This window comes from Dasypus novemcinctus, chromosome 9, assembly GCF_030445035.2.
Source record: "Dasypus novemcinctus isolate mDasNov1 chromosome 9, mDasNov1.1.hap2, whole genome shotgun sequence".
Taxonomy (NCBI): Eukaryota; Metazoa; Chordata; class Mammalia; order Cingulata; family Dasypodidae; genus Dasypus; species Dasypus novemcinctus.
Genome location: NC_080681.1, coordinates 68,542,109 through 68,564,802, shown reverse-complemented (window position 1 = coordinate 68,564,802; position 22,694 = coordinate 68,542,109). Strand labels below are relative to the sequence as shown.

Genomic DNA, 22,694 nt, shown 5'->3' with positions numbered 1-22,694 from the left:
GTGCCTAGAATGGTGCCTGAAATAAAGTAGATGCTCAAAATTAGTTGGAACAAATTGATGAATTTTCTCAGTTTTTCTGTTTCCTAAAGGCCCTGATTATTTTATCCATTATTTTATATAACTCAATTATTTTTTCATTAATTTTATCAGTTGCCCAAGGAAATATGTCTGCTGAAATTTTATCCACTCAGTGTATTTTATGTCTGATGTGTATCTCTCTTTATCCCTCTTCACACAGTATTTAGTGTAAAATTGGAAGTATCACAGAGTATCCCTTCTTTCAGTTTGTTTATAGAGAGAGTATGGGGTGCAGATGGATATAGCTCAGTGGTTGAGCACCTGCCCCTCATGTATGAGGTCCCAGGTTCAATCCCCAGTATCTCCATAAAAAAGAAAAGAAAAAAAAAAAGTATGAAGAATGGTTCAGAAAAGTTATGTCTTTAATTAACTGCTAGTCTATTAAGAAAAGTAACCATGTCATGGTCTTTGCCTATATTGTGTCCTCTTCCAAGATGTTTTGTAGCAACATTCTGTTTATTCATTCATCTGTTGATAGACACTTGAGTTGTTTCTACCTCTTAGCTACTTTTTGAATAATGCTGTCATGAACACTGTGTAGAAATATCTGTTTGAATCCCTGCTTTCTATTCTTTTGGATACAAACCCAGGAGTGGAATTGTTGCTCATATGGTAATTCTGTTTAACTTTTTGAGGAAATGCCAAACTGTTTTCTACAGCAGCTGTACCATTCTACATTTGCATCAATAATGCATAAGAATTCCAATTTCTTCATATCCTGGTGCAACTTTTGCTACTACTACTACTAGTTCTACTACTACTACAATCATTATTATAATTGAGAATTTTAGACAGCACAAATCCAAATTTCTTAGCATAGTATCACATAATCTAGTCTCATCTCTTGCTACTTCCTTTACCCTATGTTACAGCCAAACTATCTGATATTCTCTTCCAATGTGTTATACACTCATATTTCTCTCATCTATCTCTGCATTTTTATATGCTATACTATTCTTGATCCTGAATCATATGCCCCCCACTCTTCCCTATCATCTACCTAACCCCTAATCATCTTTTAAAACTTAGATCAGATGTTCCCTCTTTTGGAAAGTCTTCTCTAAGCCCCCAGGAAAAATTCAAAGCCATTCCCAGATGCTCCTCCAGGACCCTGACCTTAACTCTCAGCACAACATGCATCTCATGGTATGATTTACTATATATTTATTTGTATGTCTTCCCCCATCTTTCAAGCTCAACTTGAAGTCAGGGCTGTGTCATTCTCATGCTTAGTATAATACTAGTCTAAAGCAAGCAGTCAATATCATTAATGAAAATACTTTATTAGTAATAAATTACCTTATTTGTAAACAAATACTTGTCAACTTGAAAAATACAGTTCGTAAAAATGCTATACAGGATTCATTAAAACCAATACTAAGCATTAATCTTATAGCTTTCACTATAGTGAGTATCAATACTAGTTTTTTAAAAGATGATGAAATTTTTGAACTACCAGAAGTAAACTAATCTCTCTTTTGTTTTTTTTCTGTTTCAAATTAAAAAGTGTTAGGTTGGAGCAGATGTGGCTCAAGCGGACAAGTGCCCACCTCCCACATAGGAAGTCTCGGTTCGGTTCCTGGTGTCTCCTGGAAAAACAACAAGCCAAAAGAAAAACCAACTCAGGGAAGCCAATGTGGTGCCAGCTTCCCACACATGAGGTTCTGGGTTCAGTCCCTAGCCCCTGGTACCACTCCCCCTCAAAAAAATGTTTTAGCTCTATTTGTACAGACCCCATTTACTAACCTCTTATTGTGGAAAAGAATATCAGCTTTAGATTTGTTTTAAATGTTAAAAAGTTCCAGCAAAACAGTGTTTCTAATCAAGAAGAATCCATTTTTATCCCAAACTATTATTTTTGTAGATATATTCTTTCAAAAAGATTATGCTGCCAGATGGTTACAGTAATAAAGCTTATGTATTATGGTGCATTTTATTTTATACTTTAGTAATTTAAATGTTACATTTTAAAAACAAATTCATAAAAGGATTTATTTAGGTATAAAATTAAAAGAACAGAGATTAACTTTTGTTATTTTTTGATTCATTACTTGTTGGGTTTTGCAAAGACTCTTCTGTCTGCATAACTGCTTTAAAGAATGCAGATTATCTCACATTGAGGTTGCTGTTTGCCAAACTACAAGCATTCTACAGTGATGTATAAGTAGTTATCACAATTCCTTTTGTATCTACCTACAGCTATGAAGAACCTTCAAATCTTTGAAAAGTTAAACCTGTAAATCCCTTTATTATTTATCTTATGATCTGTGGATATTATAAACCAGTTCATACTAGTAATGTCAAACAAACAAACAAAAAGGAATAATATAATCAAAGATTTTTAAGATTAGAGCTTAAAAAGCACACAAGAAGTCTGTGATGGTATGAAACTGTATGCATCCCAGAAAAACATGTTCTTAAATCTAATCCATTACTGTGGGTATAAACCCATCATAAGGAAAATGTTTTGATGAGGCTGCTTTAGTTAAGGTGACCCACCTCATTCAGGATAGGAGTTAATCCTTTTACTGGAGTCCTGTATAAATGGAATGAATTTAGAGACAGAGAGAGAGAGAGAGAAACTAAAATAATGTCATTCTTCTCATAAAAACAAAATAACCCTAAAACAAAAACCTCTATTAAAAAAAGGGTCTATCCTCTTAACTGTCTCCAAAAAAGCTATTATTTTTTTTAATTCAGAATTTTTAATGTTACACATGGGCAACACAAAATATGGTATTTATTGCTTGTAAAAAATCACATATGCTAACAGAGTCAAAACAAAAAGACAAAATATTATTAGGAAAAAAAAAAGGTTTATATTAGAAAAGGCTTCCAGCTACAGCAGCACTGGTATATTAAAAAACACATGAATTTATAGGAAATAAAGCTATATAGAGAGTCTAGTAGTTATGGGCTAAAAAGGAATTTGAAATATCTAAAAAGAAAAGTTTTCCTAAAAGAAATTTTTAGATCTTATCAAATTTTATTCAACTCCTTCCACATTTCCCTTGTTTAATCCTGAAGGAAAATTTGTATAATGAAGCATCACACTAAATTCCTTAAACATACTAAGTTTCACACTCGCATGATTTACTCTGTTCTTATTTTTAAAATTCCAATAACCACAAACAGTATTAAAGAAGTAAATAAAAAAAGATATATATATATATATTTTTTATATATAGGGAAGCAGGTGTAACTCAGTGGTCGAGTGCCTGCTTTCCATGTACAAGGTCCCAGGTTCAATCCCTGGTACCTCCTGAAAAGAAGAAACAGAAGAAGAAAAGAAAGCTAGATACGAATCTTATCACTGTTCTTCATAACCATAAAGAAAGATTAAAAAACATTATAAAAGGATTATAACCATGAAGAAAGATTAAAAAACATTATAAAAGGATTATAACCATGAAGAAAGATTAAAAAACATTACAAACATGCTAGCCATTACTTTCATACCAGTTACTAAGAATTTTTAAAAAATAAAGGCAGTAACTTTAAAACACCAAAATTCCTTAAACACTGTAATTTTTGCATGTTAAATTACCAATAAACATAGCAAAATCCTTAATAGTGAGACAGTTTAAATGCACATCAGTACAGATTAAAAAAATATTTGCATGCTAAAAGATTAAGAAAATCTTCCATTACAGGTAATGAGTTTGACAAGCCCATTTAGCTCCCGATTCCAAGATCCCAAATTAAAAGAGTAAAGGGGTTTTCAAAAAGTCACAAACCCAACAGAATAAGAAAATAGCCACAAAAATATGGAAGTTGCAAAGCAGTTAGATAAGAGATAATGGAATAAACAACCTTGAGAAAGTTAAGCCTAAGCCAGTGAAAATATTTGTTCCATTAACAAACATCTCAAAGCAATAGTGAGAATAAAGTGGGTTATTTAAAGTTAAAAAACAAAAAAGCCTTTACACTGAAGTATAAAATCAAATTTTAAAAAATTATATGTGTAAATGTGCAGAATTTCAGCCTCATACTGAAAGGTTCTCTTTGACTTAAGGAGGTAAAAGATTACAAGTAGCAGTGGCCTTATCAAGGTGATTCCTGACAGGAAACAAGCATTCACTAACCAAAGTCACTGTGTATATACACAGTTTTATTACCTAGTTTTATTTTGAAGGAAAGAATGTGTATAATATTTATACCAACATGTTATCATATGCTACAATAACTCAAAAACATTAACTTACACTATATAACATGGCAGCCCATGTCACACACATCACAGGTAAAGAAAATAGAAAGTCATTCATTAAGCCAGTATTTTACAAAATTTCACTATTCAAAATCATCACAGAATAAAATATTCCAAAGAATAGCACTTATCCCTCTTCCACTCAACCTTTTAAAATTTTGTTAAAAATTACAAATCTGGGAACGGATATAGCTCAAGTGGTTGTGTGCCTGCTTCCCATGTATGAGGTCTCAGTTTCAATTGCCAGACCTGATACTTCAAAACAAACAAATTAAGAATCTTTCGTGTGTGTGTATATATATACATATATATTTCATATGTGTGTGTGTGTGTGTGTGTGTATATATGGTCCTGTCCTCTTAAAGAGAACATACACAAAAATGCAAGTATAAGTTAGAAGGCTTGGGATGTATTCTAATCATCACCATACAGTATTACTTTTCTCATTATGAACCTAACTTATTTATCCATCTATTCATCATCTAAAAAGAGAGTTAGACTAAATAATTTTTATTTCAACAGCTCGGAGACTTTCTGTACATACTATGGTTTTCAGCTGAGTTATGGAAAGACATGATTAATATAATGAATGGCATGAAAATGTAGCTATACCATCATTTAGGTCAGGAGTATTGCATCAAATTCCTTTCAGCTTATTCTGCCACCAGTCTTTTTCCATTCTAAGCCATTTTCCACAATTTCTCCAATATTATCTTCTGGAAATATAAATATGACTATGTATTAGTCAGCCAAAGGGGTGCTGATGCAAAGTACCAGAAATCTTTCGGCTTTTACGAAGAATATTTATTTGGGGTGAAAGCTTACAGTTACAAGGCCCTAAAGAGTTCAAGTAAAAGTTACTTCCTCACCAAACTGCTGCCATGTTTTGAAGCAAGATGGCGGGCAAAGTCTGTGAGGGTTCAGCCTTCCTTTTTCCTCTTTAAGGCTCGGTGGTCCCAGCTTCTTTTGATCTCAGCTGTAGGCTGGCATAAGACTAGTCTCTCTCCCTGAGGCTCGTTCCTTTCTGGGCTCAGCTGCTCTATTCTTTTTACAAGTTCAGCTGTAAACTACCAGGCTCATCTCTTTTCCCAGGGCTCCAGCATCAAAACTGAGTTCTCTCCTCTGCCATGTCTTTTTCAGTGTATCTACTTCTGTGTCTACTTCCATGTGTGAGTCTGTTTTATCAGCCCACCAAAGAGGGCTGGGACTCAGTTTTTTTTGTTTTTTTGTTTTTTGTTTAAAGTTAACAGATCACAAAGAACACTAAAATAAAAAACATAAGAGGTTCCCGTATAACCCACTCCCTACCCCGACCCCCATCATTTTTGTAAATTTTATTTTTTTGAAGATACATACATCAGAAAAAACGTTACATTAAAAAACCTAAGAGATTCCCATATACCCCTCCCCCGACACCTCCCCACGACACTCCCCCCACACCAACAACCTCCCCCATCATTGTGGCACACTCATTGCACTTGGTGAACACATTTGGGAGCACTGCTGCACCACATAGATAATAATAGTTTACCCTGTAGGTCACTCTCTCCCCCAGTACATTCATTGGGTTATGACAGGATATATAAAGTCCAGCATCTGACCCTGCAATATCATTTAGGACAACTCCAAGTCCCAAAAATGTCCCCAAATCACATCTCTTCTTCCCTCTCCCTACTTTCAGCAACTACTGTGGCCACTTTCTCCACCTCAGTGCTACAATTTCTTCTATTACTAGTCACAGTGACTAGTAATATTTTATTCCTCCCTTCTGTGGACCCTGGGATAGTGATGTCCACTCCACCTCTAGATCAAGAGGGGGCTTAGTTTCCACATGAATGATGGATGAAATTCTTCTGCTTGCAGTTGTAGGCACTCAATTGCCTGGTGTGGTGGTTGACCATCTTCACCTCCCTGTTAGGTGACCTGGGTAAGTCCAATGAACCAGAGGGTAGGAATTGCAATTCTGCTGAGGCTCAGGGCCCAGCTGGCACATGGGCAGTCCAGAGATTCAAGTCCCCTGAGTATACACCAGCCCTAGCGCCAACCACAGACTCAGTAAAAGTGACAGAAGAAGCATGTATAGAAAGGTCACATCTGAGTCCAGCTCCATCACACTCAGGAACACAAATTCCAAAGAGTTACCTCCTAAGAGCCTCCATGTTGCTCAAACATGGCCACTCTCTAAGCCAAACTCAGCATGTAAATGCATTACATTCCCCCCAGTGAGGGACATGACTCCTGGGAATGAGCCTCCCTGGCACCCAGAGATTACTACCAATCACTAGCTGGTGATACAACTATAAAGAGACCTTGAATAAAAGGGTCAGCTCAGACCAACAGAGTATCTCAGCCTATATGTAGGATCATGTGTTAAAAACTTCTTTTTGACGTTGAATGTAAGGGAAAATGGCAACGAGAAATGAGTTTATATGGTTAAGAGTCTTCAAAAAAAAAGGGTTGGGAGCTCATCAGAGGGGTCGCGCTTATGCACGCCTCAGCAGAACCCCAGAAAAAGACAAAGTAGATACAGCCCTAGGTATTGGGTCTCCTGAAAGCTATGGAGACCCACAGGGTATATGGTCATGGGAGATGGATTTGGAGTTCTGTGCCATGTCAGAGGGCCCTACTTTGGAATTTGTGTTCCTGAGCGTGATGGAGTTGGACTCAGATGTGACCTTTCTACACATGCCTCTTCTGTCACTTTTACTGAACCTGTGGTTGGTGCTAGGGATGGTGTATACTCAGGGGACTTGAATCTCTGGACTGCCCATGTGCCAGCTGGGCCCTGAGCCTCAGCAGAGTTGCAACTCCTACTCTTTGGTTCACTGGACTTACCCAGGTCAGCTAACAGGGAGGTGAAGATGGTCAACCACCACTCCAGGGAATCAAGAGTGCCTACAATACAAGCAGAAGAATTGCATCCATCATCCATGTGGAAACTAAGCCCCCTCTTGATCTAGAGGTAGAGTGGACATCACCATCCCAGGGTCCACAGAATGGAGGAATAAAATATGGATTAGAGTGGAGTTACTGATATTCTACTATAAAACTATTGTGACTAGTAATAGAAGAAATTGTAGCACTGAGGTGGAGAAGTGGCCACAGTAGTTGCTGAGGGTAGGGAGAGGGAAGAAGAGATGTGATTTGGGGACATTTTTGGGACTTGGAGTTGTCCTAAATGATACTGCAGGGTCAGATGCTGGACTTTATATATCCTGTCATAACCCAATGAATGTACTGGGGGAGAGAGTGACCTACAGGGTAAACTATTATTATCTATGTGGTGTAGCAGTGCTCCCAAATGTGTTCACCGAGTGCAATGAGTGTGCCACAATGATGGGGGAGGTTGTTGGTGTGGGGGGAGTGTCGTAGGGAGGTGTGGGGGGGTATATGGGAATCTCTTAGGTTTTTTAATGTAACATTTTTTCTGATGTATGTATCTTCAAAAAAACACAATTTACAAAAATGATGGTGGTCAGGGGGTGGGGAGTGGGTTATACAATACCTCTTAAGTTTTTTCATGTAACATTGTGATGTATTAAAATTAATTTTAAAAACTGTAAGAAATAAAAAATCTAGCTTAAATGTTACCTTATGTGTGAAGTCCTCTCTCACACCCTGAAGCAAACTGAATCAGTTCCTTTTCTCTGCTTTCACGGCCTTTTGCTATGGTTCTGTTATATAGCGTTCATAAACTGGGCTACCAACATAATTATTTTACTTTGTATTTATTTTCTTTTTAACAAATATGCACAATAGCACTTACCTGCACTTGCTTAGCACACAGTAAACAAAGAATAAATGTTTGTTGACTGAATAAATTACTGTATATTATATTTAAAACTGACTTTTATGACGTTATAATATTGAGTTTCAGTTCAGGCTTTCAGAAGCATTTGTCCCACCAATCCATAGGGAAAATTCCTTTTTTATTCCTGGTAGGTAGCAACATTGAAGGAATAAAGTTAACTTTGCTAGCTGGAAAGTAAAAGCATCCAGAAGCTTCAAATTTGCTCACTGAGGGCTAATGCTGAGGCAGTGCACTACAGTAAATAAAGCATGATCTCTGGAGCAGAAAATGTGGGTTCAAATTCAAGTCACTAGCTGAATGTCCTTGGGTAAATTTCTTAATCTCATGACTATTTATCTATCTATAAAACAAGGATGATAATAACATACATGTCACAGAATAAAACAAGGTCTCTAAAGTCAGTAAATTACCTAACCTAACTGGTGACAATTTTCCTACCTTTTAAAGAAGAAGATAAACTGAGAGAACTTAAATAAGGCAGGCATGAGAAAGTATTCTTTAAACAAAAGCCACAGCCAAATGTGAATAGTTTTTACAATTGCTAATAACTGTAGTTATGTGAAGATTACAGCTAGGAAGAAGGTATAGGGAGTGATGCTAAGGGTGATAAAAGTAAGGCTCCCACACCAGCTTCATGCTGGTAGCCATAGTTCTAAACCCAGCCTGTCCTGAAATAAATGGTTTCTATTTCCAAGGCTTAATAGCGATAGTGGTTCAGGTAGAAAGGAAAAAAATTAATGAGTAGGATACGTATTCATAAAACATTTATTGAGTGTCTGTTCCTCACCAAGCACTAAGTGTCAGCTTAAGTATACTGTCTTAAGAAGACACTATTTGGAGTGCATGTTTTCCTAAAATTGAAAACACAGGAAAAAGTCATTATTTCTTATGAAAGCTGAATTGTAGAGCTAACCATTAGCTCTATGCTCATAGAAGAATGTCAATCATTCAATTCCAGTTACATGAATCTTGTAAATAGTAATAACATGCAGTGATTTAATCTATAAGAATATATATTATACATTTAACTACAAGTTTCATAGGGATTTTTTTTTAATATAAACCATACTCACCCAAGGCAGGGTATCCAAGGTAAAATCGATCTGCTCCCAACCATCCAAGAAAAAGAGACAGTGCAACTGCCACTTTGTATGAATAACCATTTCTACACAAAATTAAAACCTCAGTGTCAAAAATCATGCATTCCCAACATGTGGACATTTTAGAAAACAAAATTGTTAATTATTATTTATTTGTTTATTCATTCATTCAATTAATGTTTTTTTTTGGTAGGCCTACTAGGTGCCAGACATTGTGCTATCGGGATATACTCATGAACAAAAGAGGTAAGTATCCTTACCCTGTGGCACTTACAATCTACTGGCAACGAGAAACAGACATATTTAAAAAGTACAATATGTTAGAAAGTTACAAATGCTATGGAAAAAAAAAGAAGTGGAGCAGGGTGTGCAGGGAATACAGAATGCTTGGGATAAAAATAGGAAATAGATTGCAATTTAAAATTTTATATGGGGTGATAAGAGTTGTCTCACTGAGGTGATATTTGAGCAAAGGCCTAAAGGAGGAGAGTTAGCCATGTCATGCCTCCAAGAGAAGACTGTCCCAAGCAAAAGAAACAGCTGGTGCAAAGGCAGCATGCCCAACATGTTTTGAGGATTATTAAGGAGGCTAGTGTAGTAGAAGTGGAATAAGAGAAGGGAAGAATACAAGGAGTCAACGTAAAGGTGGCGGGGAGCAGATCACGAAGGACCTTGTATACTACTCTAAAGATTGGCTTTTACTCTGAAAAATGGGAAGCTATTGCAAGATGTAAAGCAGACATGTGACATGATCTAATTTAGATTTTAAAAGGATCACTCTGCTGTGCTGGAAACAGACACTAGGTATATTATAAAGCTATTACCACAGTAATGTATAACAAACCACCTCAAGACTCAGTGGCTTACAACAACATTTATTCTCATACTTGTGAGCTGCCAATTGGCTGTGGTTCAATGGGGAGATTCTGCTTCAGGCTAAGGTTTGGCTGAGCCTTGATAGGCTGCAGATTCAGTTCAAATCAGCTCCATCTAAGTTCTTCTGGGGTCCAGGCTGAAGGCACAGCAGCTACTTAGGGGTAAGTTCTTTTCAGAACTTATCACCAAAGTACAAGAGGAAACTAAATCCCACATTTAAGCCTCTGCTTGTGCCACTCCTGGTAACATTACATAGGTCAAATCAAATCACATGGTCATGCAAAGTGAGTGGAGTAGGGAAGTATGTACTGCCCAGTTGAGGGGCCGTGGGGTAGGAAGTGGATTGCGAGTGGGTGGAGAATGTGGGGGGAGTGGGATAAGAAAATAAATATATGTTGAACAAATGCAAACCACCACAGGGGACAAGGGAGTTTGGTGGCCATTGCAGTAACAGAGGTGAGAAAATAACAGTGCTTGGTCCACAGTAATACAATAGTAAAGGAAACAGAAGTGACCAGACTCTGGATATATTCTGAAGTACAGTCAAATGGATTTCCTGATGTATTAGATATAGGATATGAAAAAAGAAAAGCATAAGGATAACACTGAAGATTTTAGCATAGGATCTAGAAGGATAAAGTCAGCATCAACTGACTTGAGGAAGGCTAGGATAAAAGAGATTTTGGAAGGAAGATTAGGATTTCAGTTTGGACAAGTTGAGTTTGAGATGTTAAACAGACCAAGTGGGCATGTCAAAAAGAAAGATGGATTTACAAGGGTGAAGTAAGAGAGGGAAGCCTGAGCTGGAGATATAGAGAATTACAAGCATTTAAATAGAATATAAAGTCACAAGATTGCTACGTAAGATATACTAGAGTAGAGACCGTGGACTAAGCCCTGAGATACTCTAATATTAAGAGACCATGGAGAAGAGAAGAAATCAAAAAGGAGATTGAGAAGCAGCTAACAGTGAGAGAGAAGTAAAACTAAAAGAATGCAGTATCTTGGAAGTCAAGTGAAGATAGTGTATTAAGGAAGACTGAGTGATCAACTCTACCAAATGGGGCTGATGGATCATAAATAATGGTTGATGAATTAACATTCATCAACTATCATTCATCTGGTCGAGGACATCTCGACAAGAGCAATTATGATGGTATGGTGAGGACAAAAAGATAGAATAGAAAGCATATAAGAAAAAATAGGAAAGGGAAAAGAATTGATTGGACAATTCTTCGGAGGAGTTTTGCTCCAAAAGGAAGCAAAGAAATAGAGGCAGCCCGAGTTGTTATTCTAAACTCAAACCTGATCATGTCAGTCCCTTGCTTACAATCTTTTGACTGTTTTGTTTTGTTTTGTATTGTACTCACAAGTAGGACATTTGGGGGGACTTGGGAGAGATGGTAAATATATCAGCGAGAGATTGGAATCTGTAAGAAATAAGTAATAAGCTATAACTGGGAGGTAGAGATGAGCAAGGGATCCTGTTATGTGTCTAATATTATAAGTATGTCAGACTTTATCTAAGAGCAGTGGCACCCCTTTACACTGGAATGGGACAACACATGGAAGCAGAGGAATAAATTAGGGGGCTTTAAAGAAACTCAGGCTGTAACTTAACGGACAATAGCAGTGGGAGAGAAGTGACTAAATATAGGAAATAAGGGAAAAGAAGAAGTCAAAAATTACTCCAGTTTCTCACTTAAGAAACTGGGTAAAACAGGATGCCATTCATTAAGAGAAAGGGGAAAATGATTCTAAGGAAAAAGTGACAGACTCAATTTTGGATCTTAAAATATATAAAGATGACGAGAGAAGCCAAAGGAATAGGTAAATGAGAAACAGAAAAGTAACAAGGCTATATGCTAGAGGATATCAAGATATAAGGAACAAGCAAAGGAATAGGTATCAAAGGAAACAGAAGAGTATTTTATGATAGAAGCCCAGCAAACAATGTATTTTAAGAAGGTAAGAGCCAAATGCTATGAAAAATTACAATATGTACCGTAAATACCCATTTGATATTGCAACAAAGATCACTGGGGAATTTCAGTGTGGTCAAAAGCCATACTGCACTAGACAAAAAATTAATGATAGGTATCATAGAAAAAATTCTTTCAAGAAGTTTGGCTGGGAAGAGGAATGAAATTAGAAAAACAATTATCTATATAAGAAAACTACCCAAAATAATAATCTGAAAATTGGTACTGTGGCAGAAATTGTGTAGTTGTTCACCAAAAAATTTCTCTTCTTCTTCTGGACATACAACTAAACTACATTTCTTAGTCTATAACTGATTTTGGGCCAATGAAATGGGGAAAGAAGTGATATATGTCATTTCCGGGTCTGGCCCACAAGACATTCCTCCAAAGTGTTCCCCTTTTCTTTCCCATCTGCTGGCTGAATGGAAAGGACTCCATGAACTGAAGGACACAAAGACACAGTATGAAAGAAGTAGGACCCTCCACGACTATAATGAGCAACCTTCACTCTCCTTCATCTCATCCTGACATTCAATCCAGCCTAAAATAGACTATGATATGGTTGAAAAATAACTTTCTATTAAGCCACTGCAATTCAGGAGACATTTGTTATAGCAGTTAGTCTACTATGATTGAAATGTATGTCCAGCATACATAAGTGGGTAGCTTGGTAATCAGATGTAGTTACCAGGCTTCAGTTTCTGGAGCATATATTATAGAATGGCTATACTTACAATACCAAAGATGAAGTTTTAATATCATATACAGTTTAAGAAAGAATGTGCTGACAGGAGTTGAAGGATAATATAGAAACTTGAAAGGAGACACTGAGGGAATAAGAATTTGTCAGTGGATATTTATTTAGCAGTGTCTATAGAAGACCAGCCAGTATACCAACCAAACAGTTGGCCCTTTAGTATCCTGATAAAGGTAGAGGATATATCAGTTAATATCTGTTTTGTAACTCTAACCATTAAAATTATCCATCAATCTGACTCCCCTTGTTCTTCTGAGTCAATGTTCATCAAGCAAACTCTATTTTGGAATTCTAGATCTTACTATAGGAGAGGAATAATGTGCCAGTAGACTTGGAGTATCTGGTTTCCCTGATGGTTATATTTCTTATCATAATTGACATGAATGTCTTATGAGCATGATTAATACAACTCAGTTGCACTGACCCTAATCTAACCTGAGACACTGAAAGAAAAATCCGAGTTCACTTGAAAATTAAGTAACAGACCACTGTGATGATCCAACAAACATAAAACAGACTTGTAATGTCCAACCTGAATGATTAGCTGTTCTCAACAGATGATTTTCATAGTTTTTGTATTATAACCTATGATATCTTGAACTAGCACTTAATTCATTATTTGTAGTTTGGAATATTTAAGGCAAAATAACAATCTATAATTTTTAAATTGACTAAGCCATATCTAGCACTTTGGAAATAATTTCTTTTAACAGTTTTTACTTTACTAATGAGAAATCTTAGACTCAAGAAGCTTTAGCAATTGGCTTAGGATTATACAGCAAAATAGACCCTAAAAGTCCTCATTAACACAATGAAATAAGGACAAAAAGGGAAAAGACTCATTTTTTCCCTAAGAACTCTAAGAGAACTTGTAGAAATAGACAAACTATGGTTATTTCTTGATATAAGTATAAATGGGGCCAGAAAGTACCACCATCAAGTTAAATGCAACAATGTACAGTTTATAAGCAAAAGCAGTTTATATTATAAGGTAAAAATACAGTGACAGCAATGAATAAGAATGGGATGAAACTAAATCATGCCTTCAGTAAAATGCAGTAATTTAAGAATAAAATGAACACTCTTTGGTGGCACACTTACACCAAACATAATTTTCAAATTGTTTAACATGACATTTATCATCCCTATCTATTACAAAGAATGAAACCAAGTTTTCAAAACATTCTTAATGTTCAAATGATTAGTAATAATTAGTGTAATTCTAATACTATAGGTATACAATCCTTTTATTTGTACTTTAGAAACCCCCAAAATCTTGAAAACAGAATTTTCTTATAACTCATGTGATGACACGAATTAATCTGAATTGGCAAGAGATAAGGCAACATTTATAGTCTTTATTTATCCCACATAATGAACTCAGTTCTTTATGGCTGGTGAATCACATTTATTTTTTTTTAAATGCACACTTAAAGGTTTTTCTGATACAAGCAAAAAGATGAAAGTTATATTAGTACAGGATTTTCCCTGTAAGTTAATTCTTTATCTCTTCACTACATGTAATCAAGGTATAACATAGGCAGATAATCCAAAAACTTAAACTTCAGTAATGTACTTACACATTTCTGCAAGGTATAGGCTTAAGAAAACCAACTTCATTTCCAGTAAAATGTGTCTCATTGCCACTGAAATCCTTACAAGTTATGTTGGGTGCTGGAAAACATGGAACTGAAGACAGAAAATGTCAAGAAACCATTCTTTTTTTCTGCAGGAAAGGTATACAATTATGTTTTTTTCCAAGACTAGCAAAACACATGAGGAAATAAAATGTTCTAACAAATCACCTCCCTATATAAATCTAACATGAAGCTTTAATTTAAAAAGGAAAGGTTACATTATGTATGTACTCACATAAAAGGTAAAATTATGATATCCTGGTTTCTTAACAATAAAATAGTAGAATTGCTATACTAGGTTGGGTGCATGGCCCATCTAATTCAATCTCCTGCCTCTGACAAAGGTGGCAAGAGAAGCACTGCATATTACTGCTCATTACGTCATCTCAAGGATGAAGAATACCTCCTAAGTTTTTATTAGAAACTCCTTGGGTAATTTATCTATTAAACTATTTTAACATCATCTATATTTATATTTTCAGCTTATATCAACTCTTGGAAATAACAGCTACCATAAATTGAGATTTGATTTATTCTGAATGTATTTCTATTTTTAGAATCCCTCTAGGATTTGATGGGGTATATTACTTCAGTATTTAGCAATTTCGATCTATACTTCTACCCTCAATTACATAAGAGGAAGGAACACTTATATAGCTTACTATATGCAAGGCAGGGACTGTCCCAAAGTATAAAAAGCAACTACTTAGAATGAGAATAGCCTAGTTTCTTATCTGGGCATTGCCCCTTTCAGAAGTCTGGATTCTTTGTAGTTAAAAACAGCATAGGACCATTGTATGGATTAAACAAGGCATAAAGCACCTAACAGAGGGCACAGTATATAGTAGGTATTCAATCAATGTCAGTGCCTTTTCCTCCCTCACCAATTTAGACTGAAAGGCTGTGAAGGTTTTAGGCTAGTTTCAGCAAATATTTATCTTTGCTGAATATCAGAAATTCCAGGTTTGTTTATTTGTTTTGAGAAAATGTAAATAGAACTTCCTATACTACATAAACACATAGACAATACAGAATTTTATGAAAAGATGGTATTTTCCACCTAGTTTATAATTACCTTCTTAAGATTTCCAACAAATCATTGGAAGGTCAAAGTAGTACACTGGGAAAATAATGTTGGGGGGAAAATTCTATATTATCTGCATCCTTTTAGGGGTTATTGATAGATCAAATTATATCACCATATAAATTTAATTACTGAATGTATTTAAACTTCCAGAACAGTGAGGTGCTTACAATAAAAAACACATATTCAATACAACTGAGAACTGTTTAAACAAGAAAAAGAAGTAATAAAGTGAAGGGGAGAGGGAAAGTGAGTCAAGAAATAATTACTAGGAAACCAGGCTAAGGGAAAACACTGTATTGAGCAATAAATTTAGCACACAGCATCCTGTAGTTATGGCAAAAAGCTTTATATACCTATTGTAATATAACAGAAAGCAAGCATACCGATTCACCTCTAACCTACTGCAAAACTTGGTGATACAAGGAACAGGGAACAAAAGATTATCTTCAGCAAGAAATTTTATGAAACAATAAGAGGGGAAGCCGATTTGGCCCAACTGATAGGGAGTCCGTCTACCACATGGGGGGTCCAAGGTTCAAACCCAGGGCCTCCTAACCCGTGTGATGAGCTAGCCCACATGCAGTGCTGATGCGGGCAAGGAGTGCTGTGCCATGCGCAAGGAGTGCACCCCTAAGGAGAGCCGCCAAGCGCAAAAGAAGTGTAGCCTGCCCACAAAGGAGCTGGCTACCTGACTTGATTCAGGGATATAATTTATTGACTTTTGTGAATGAATTATCATGTTCTTTACATTGTACCTCTTAAAAATTTACCATCATGAAAAATATTGTTAATTGGGCAAAGTGTGCAAGGCAGAAGTGTGGAGTACATGAGAATCCCCTCTTATTTTCCATGTAATAAAGGGGAAAAAAATCTACCAATTAAGTCATACTTTGAATGGGGCTATACAGCAGATAACTCAAAATTGAGCCTAAAAGCAAAACCTGAAATACTTGTATTCTATGTTACTGACAGAAAGATCAATATGGTCTAGACCATTAGTTCTTAATCAGGGGCAGTTTTATTCCCCAGGTGACATTCGGCAATGTTTAGAAACATCTTTGGTTGTTACCACTTTGGGACACTTTCTGGCATCTAGAGAGTAAGAGGCTAAGGATGATTTTACAATGTATCCTACTATGCAAACAGCCTCCCCATAGCAAAGAATTATCCAGTCTAAAACATCAATATGCTGGGAAGTGGATGTGGCTCAACTGATAGAGCATCTGTCTACCATATGGAGGGTCTAGAGTTCGATACCCAGGGCTTCCTGACCCATGTGGTAAGCTGGCCCATGCGCAGGGCTGTCGCGCGCAAGGAGTGTGCCCTGCAAGGAGAGCCACCCTGCATGAAAAAAGCACAGCCCACCCAGGAGTAGCACCGTGCACACAAAGAGCTGACGCAGCAAGATGATGCAACAAAAAAGAGACACAGTTTTCTAGTGTGGCCGGATAATGCAAGCAGATGCAGAAGAACATACAGCGAATGGACAGAGAGAGCAGACAACAGAGGGAAGGGGAGAGAAATAAACAAAATAAATTTTTTAAAAAATCAATATGCTGAGATTGAGGAAACCTGATCTAGAGCAATGTTCTTCAAACATTTTTGCCCATACATCCCCTAGAAGAATGGTTTAAAACTAAGAATGGTTTAAAAGTAAAGTACTTAAGTACTTTAAGCTGACATCTAAAATTTTTCATCATGGATTTAAATAGCTGCAAATAATGTAATTTCCAGCATATTGTAAATAATATCATTAAAATTAAATTGCAGGAAGTGGACTTGGCTCAACGGATAAAGCATCCGCTTACCACATGGGAGGTCCACAGTTCAAACCCAGGACCTCCTTGACCCGTGTGGAGCTGGCCCATGTGCAGTGCTGATGCACGCAAGGAGTGCCTTGCCACGCAGGGATGTCCCTCACATAGGGGAGTCTCATGTGCAGGGAGTGCGCCCTCTAAGGAGAGCCGCCCAGTGCAAAGGAAAGTCCAGCCTGCCCAGGAGTGGCGCCACGCACCCAGATAGCTGACACAGCAAGAAGACGCAACAAAAAGAGACAGATTCCCGGGCCGCTGACAAGAATACAAGCGGAAACAGAAGAACACACAGCGAATGGACACAGAGAGCAGACAACTGGCGGGGAGAGGGAGGGGAGAGAAATTTTAAAAAATTAAATTGCTATGGTACTTTTTAAAATGTATACAAGGGAATCTACAGCAATTTCATAGCTACCATCATCCACTTGAGAATATAGATGAACAAGGTCTACTTTAAAATTCATATATTTTATGTTGTTCTGAGGAAGATCAATTTTAGGCAAAGTGCACATATAAGAGCAGAGGCGGGAGCAGGTATAGTTCAGTGGTTTGAGTGGTTGCTTCCCCGACATGAGGGCCCAATTTCAACCCCCAGCACCTCCTTTAAAAAACAAACAAATAGGAAGCAGATGTGGCTCAAGTGGTTGAGCCACAAGTTCCGGGTTTGGTTCCTGGTGCCTCGGGGGGGGGGGGGGGGGGGGGGGGGGGGCCGGGGGGAAGCAAAAAATGAAAACAAACAACTCAGGGGACCTGATGTGGTTCAGTGGCTGAGTGCTGGCTTCCCACATACAAGGTCCCAGGTTCAATCCCTGGTCCCAGTACTGTCACGGAAAAAAAAATACATATCAATAAAAACAAACCCAGAGGATCTGGATATTCATGAATCCATTCCCCGTACCTGTTTATCTCTTAGAAGCTGTTTCAGCCCCAGGGGTAGATGTGTCCCAGTGTGAAGACTATGAAGACTAATGATTTAGGTATCAGGCAGGTAAGCCAGTCAGAGATGTCTGGTTAAGAGAGCTAAAATGTTTGCCTTGATGACTACCAGCCCACCTCCCCCAAGAATTGTTCTGCAAGAATATCTATAGATAAGCATAGGGTTTTGCTCAAAAAAGCAAATTTAAACCTTTTTAAACCCTCAAACCAGTAAGCCCTGAGCTGGAGATCTATGCCATAAAATAGAATTTTATCACTAAATTTTGGAAATTTTTCTCTAAAAGTATTACCTTGCATTTGCTCAGTGTGAAGCTGTCACTTTCTTGTCATACAGCCTTGTTACATCTTCCTGCAGACTATCTAAAATCAGGTCTTAAGAAGATAGTTGCAATACAAAACACTATAAATATTATTCCAGTTGGAGTTACTGTTCAATCTACCTTGCCAAATAGAAATGCATTATTTTGGGGGTTGACAGATTCCTGTACAAAATTTTTAAAAACTGAACTTTTATAGATGAGTTGTAAAATGCCTTGTAAATATATTTAAAACTAAGGAACCACATCTTTCTATTTCTCAACTAGATATTATTAGTTGTTCCAACTTCCAAATTTTGACAGTTTTAGTTAACTATTAATATATTAATAGTTGAAACAACTATCAATATATTTGAGAGATGATTCTTCTTTACGTTTGTCAACTCTATTCCTGTGTTCCAAAAGCACACTATTAAGTATAAAAATGGCAAATCAGAGGATAAAGGAGAGTTTCTTGTGAATAATTAAGTTTAATTTATATAAAATTAAATAAATGTTTAAATATTAAGACTATTTACTAAATAAATCATATATATGCATAACCTAATACTGTTTAATGGTAAAATTTCACTACTTCAGAATAGTACAAAAAGTCAAATTATAAAATTTTAATGCAGATGACGAAATTGGGTCAAAAGTATACCAGAATGTAAAGATATAAGATAAAAGGACATCTCCTTTAAAATATATATATATACATAAACTCATAATCAAGATATTATTTGAATAAGATACTTATGAAAAACAAAGCTTTTTCTATAACAAACATAATTCCTTTAATCTCATTACAGTATGAATCTATTTAAGAACAGCTTTTCCAATAAAGAAAATATCAGTATCAGCTTATTTCCTATCCTATCTGTAAAAGAATCACAGTACATTTAATGGGTACTTTTTTTCCCACCAAGAGTACTATTTACAGCAAGGTACCATGGCAAATAAGAATGATAAGTAGCCCCAATGTATACCCATTTTTCTAAAAATATACACCCTTAGAAGAAAAGACCAAACTGAGAGAAATTTATCAGTTTTCATCTGGCATTACACACATTTTAGAATGAAGTTACCCAAAATTATCTGAAAGTGTTATCCATTATTAAAACATTCTCTAAGAAAATACTGATGTGTACTTAAATTCTTACTGCACTGTTTTTCATACTTAGAATGTACCTTTGTATATTTTATAGTATATAGTATGGGTAATATAGTTTCTCAGTTTACCACATTAGACCAAGAGTCTCATTTCAAGTTCTTTTTGGGTAATTAAAAACCTAACAAAAGAAGTATCTTTGCAAAACATAGCTTGGTAAATAAAGGACATCAAGAAAGCTATAAAAACTGATTCCAAGGGTTAAAAAAATGAAAATACAAAACTTCTCATTCTATATGATTAAGAGAGTAAGAATATTTTTTAAATTAAATATTGACAAGCTCAGTCAGTTCTCTAAATTCAAGTCATTTAACAAACTGGATAATAATGTAACTTAAGAAAAAAACCCACAATTATTTTAATTATTGTAAATTGATCTATGAAATAGTTAATGTTTTAAAAATTATTTTTAAAGATACATTTCTGCAAGTCTTACCATGAGCTGTGTAGTTTGTACAGTTAACAGGTTCTTGTGTAGCAGCACTTATATTTGGACCTTTACAAATATATGTAATACAAGTTAAGGAAATATGAACTATATTTCTAACAAAACATTTTCCTTTTGTCTTAATACTCTTACATTATATGCTCATATTTATATTCCCATGTAAAGAGAAGTTGCTAGTTTGACCAAGTCAACACGTGTAGACACAAATATACTTTCAGTGTCAATAAATAATACCTGAGCATTAACTTATGTTAATAGCTCTAGCAGAGGACACATTCCTTAGAGAACACAGGGTAGAAGCACAAAGCTCAAAGAAAAGTGGAAATAAAAATTGTATCCACATTATCACAAGAATGTTTCAGGTTAAAAAAAAAATCGGTGTGCAGAGATTTGGATTGAACTAATTTACTGGGTACCTACTATTGTCATGCACATAATTTCATGTAACTGCAACTAATCCTGTGAGACAGATAATATTATCCCCACATCACAGAGGTACAAACTGAGGTTCAAAGTTTGAGTGACTTATCCAAAGTCAAATGGTAACAGGCAGTAAAAGTTCTCCCAATTTCAAGTCTAAAACAATTTTCATCAGACACATGCAAGATGGTTTTTAGAGATGTCTATGTTGTCTACCAAAAGGATTTTAAGCTTTTGAAAACTAGTATAATAATTATCCTCTAGATGTTCAAAATGTCGAGAGAATATTTGTTTCACAAATATTTTATTGTTGAAACTGAAATTCACAAGATGTTCCTGGAGAAGAGAACATTACACCTGTTTAAGGTTTTTGAAGAGCTACTGGAAACCTCTTTATGCCAGATATAACAGAAATTTTCCATTTGTCAACACCTCATGGTCCTATATACTAAGCCACTTCTGTCCAGGTTCCAAAAGATAAAACTTTCCATACTGCCCAATGTCTTTCTTAGAATCACAAAGATATTTTTGCCAAGAAAGGTACTCAAGTTAGCAAGTCGGTGGTTCTCAAACTCCAAGTATAATGGTATTCAACAAGCTAAAACTATTCTATAGAGAAAATCAGTGGCTGCCTCTTCCCAATTCACATATAAATACTACAGGATTGAATTTTCATAACATTTTCTTTCATAGATTCTTTCTTAAATCTCTGGCTATTAGTTTTTGTTCTACAGTTTATATAAAACAGCACCTAATTTTGTACAAAAGTAACTTTTAATTTGAATATAAATTCAATTGCATCTTGTTCGTCCCTTTTTTTTTTTTTTTTTTTTTTTTACAGCGCTGTGAAATAACTGGCAGCTTCACTTAACCCCTTCAGTTTCAGTTTTCTTATCTGTAAACAAACAGCTAACATACTTATCTCCTGTGTGCCAGGCACGGTTCTAAGTACTTTTAGACACTATAATGGCCCTTCAAGTTGGCACAATAATTATCCCCATTTTTACTCTTGAGAAAACAGAGAACAAATAATTCGCCCTCTGGCAGTATAGCATCTCAGAGTTTGAGGATTACATGAAGCAACACATGTAAAGTGCTTGACAAACCGGCAACATACATTGGCTATACTGTTATTAATTATCTGTGTGTTTCCCCTAAAATCGGCAAACTTTCCCGAGGGAGAGGCCGTGTCTCACCGACCTTTATATACAGTGCAACTGAGTGGCCTGCGCCCCTCCCACCCCCACCTTTCTATCTCCCGGAGTTCCTTGGACACAAAAGGCCACATGTCACCATTCCCTTCAGCACAGCCCAACCCATTCTGAGGGCCCTGACTCACCCGCGACCCCAATTCTACTTCACCCAAAGTTCCCCTCCCCGTGGGGTTTTTCCCTCAGAGGATATTGTCCCACTTTGAGGTCCTCACACTTAAGCGTCTCCTCGCCCCCGGAGGTGGCGGCAGCCCCCCAAGGTTCCATGGTGAATGACGCGAACCACAATATACCCAAAAGCTGAGCAGCCACAGCCTCCGGAGCCACAGGCCCAAAGGGCCCGGCGGCTGCCATGCTGAAATGTAGCAGGTTCCCAGAGACTTCCGGTTCCGCTCCTGGTCCCTTCGGAGTAGGGCGGAGGGAGGAAGGCTCTTAAAGGGACCGAGCTTCAGCGTGAGGTGGGTTTCACCCAGTGGTGCACTGATTTTCCCCTCTCCCCGCCGGCGAGTAATCTGATAGTTTATTTAAAAAATTAAGTCCCATTTTCCTCTCCTCCCCAGTCCCACCATCCCGCCCGGCAGAATTTTTCTAGGAAGCCCTGGGAGTTGCGGACGGGCGAGAATGGTCTTTGGGTAAAAGAAGAAGGTAAAGGGCTCTTCACCCACTTCTCGCCCTGGAGTTAACCGTGCTATGGTTTTTTCCTCCTCCAGGAAGCGCCAGGGGTGGGCAGAAAACGTCATCTTCTTTAGTCCTGATAGCGTTTGGGTTTATGGGTAGAAGGAATCAAGCTCGAAAGCAAACATTGCTCTGAGTTACTTAGTTGGAATAAAAATCAAGTTTGCTCCATTCCAGAATCAGTG

General features: G+C 36.7%; 1 protein-coding gene across 1 annotated transcript in view; it reads right to left on the bottom strand.

Annotated features, from left to right (window-relative positions):
* The window catches only part of TM2D1 (TM2 domain containing 1), a 42,768-nt gene extending 20,541 nt beyond the window's left edge, over nt 1-22,227 (bottom strand). Inside the window, exons 1-4 of the mRNA XM_004477065.4 lie at nt 22,028-22,227; nt 20,192-20,265; nt 14,395-14,503; nt 9,173-9,264 (exon numbers count right to left, since the gene is read on the bottom strand). Coding sequence (XP_004477122.2) covers nt 9,173-9,264; nt 14,395-14,503; nt 20,192-20,265; nt 22,028-22,188 — 436 coding nt within the window. The 5' untranslated portion in view covers nt 22,189-22,227. The remainder of the gene's footprint in view (nt 1-9,172; nt 9,265-14,394; nt 14,504-20,191; nt 20,266-22,027) is intronic.
* Nucleotides 22,228-22,694: the final 467 nt, after the last annotated feature.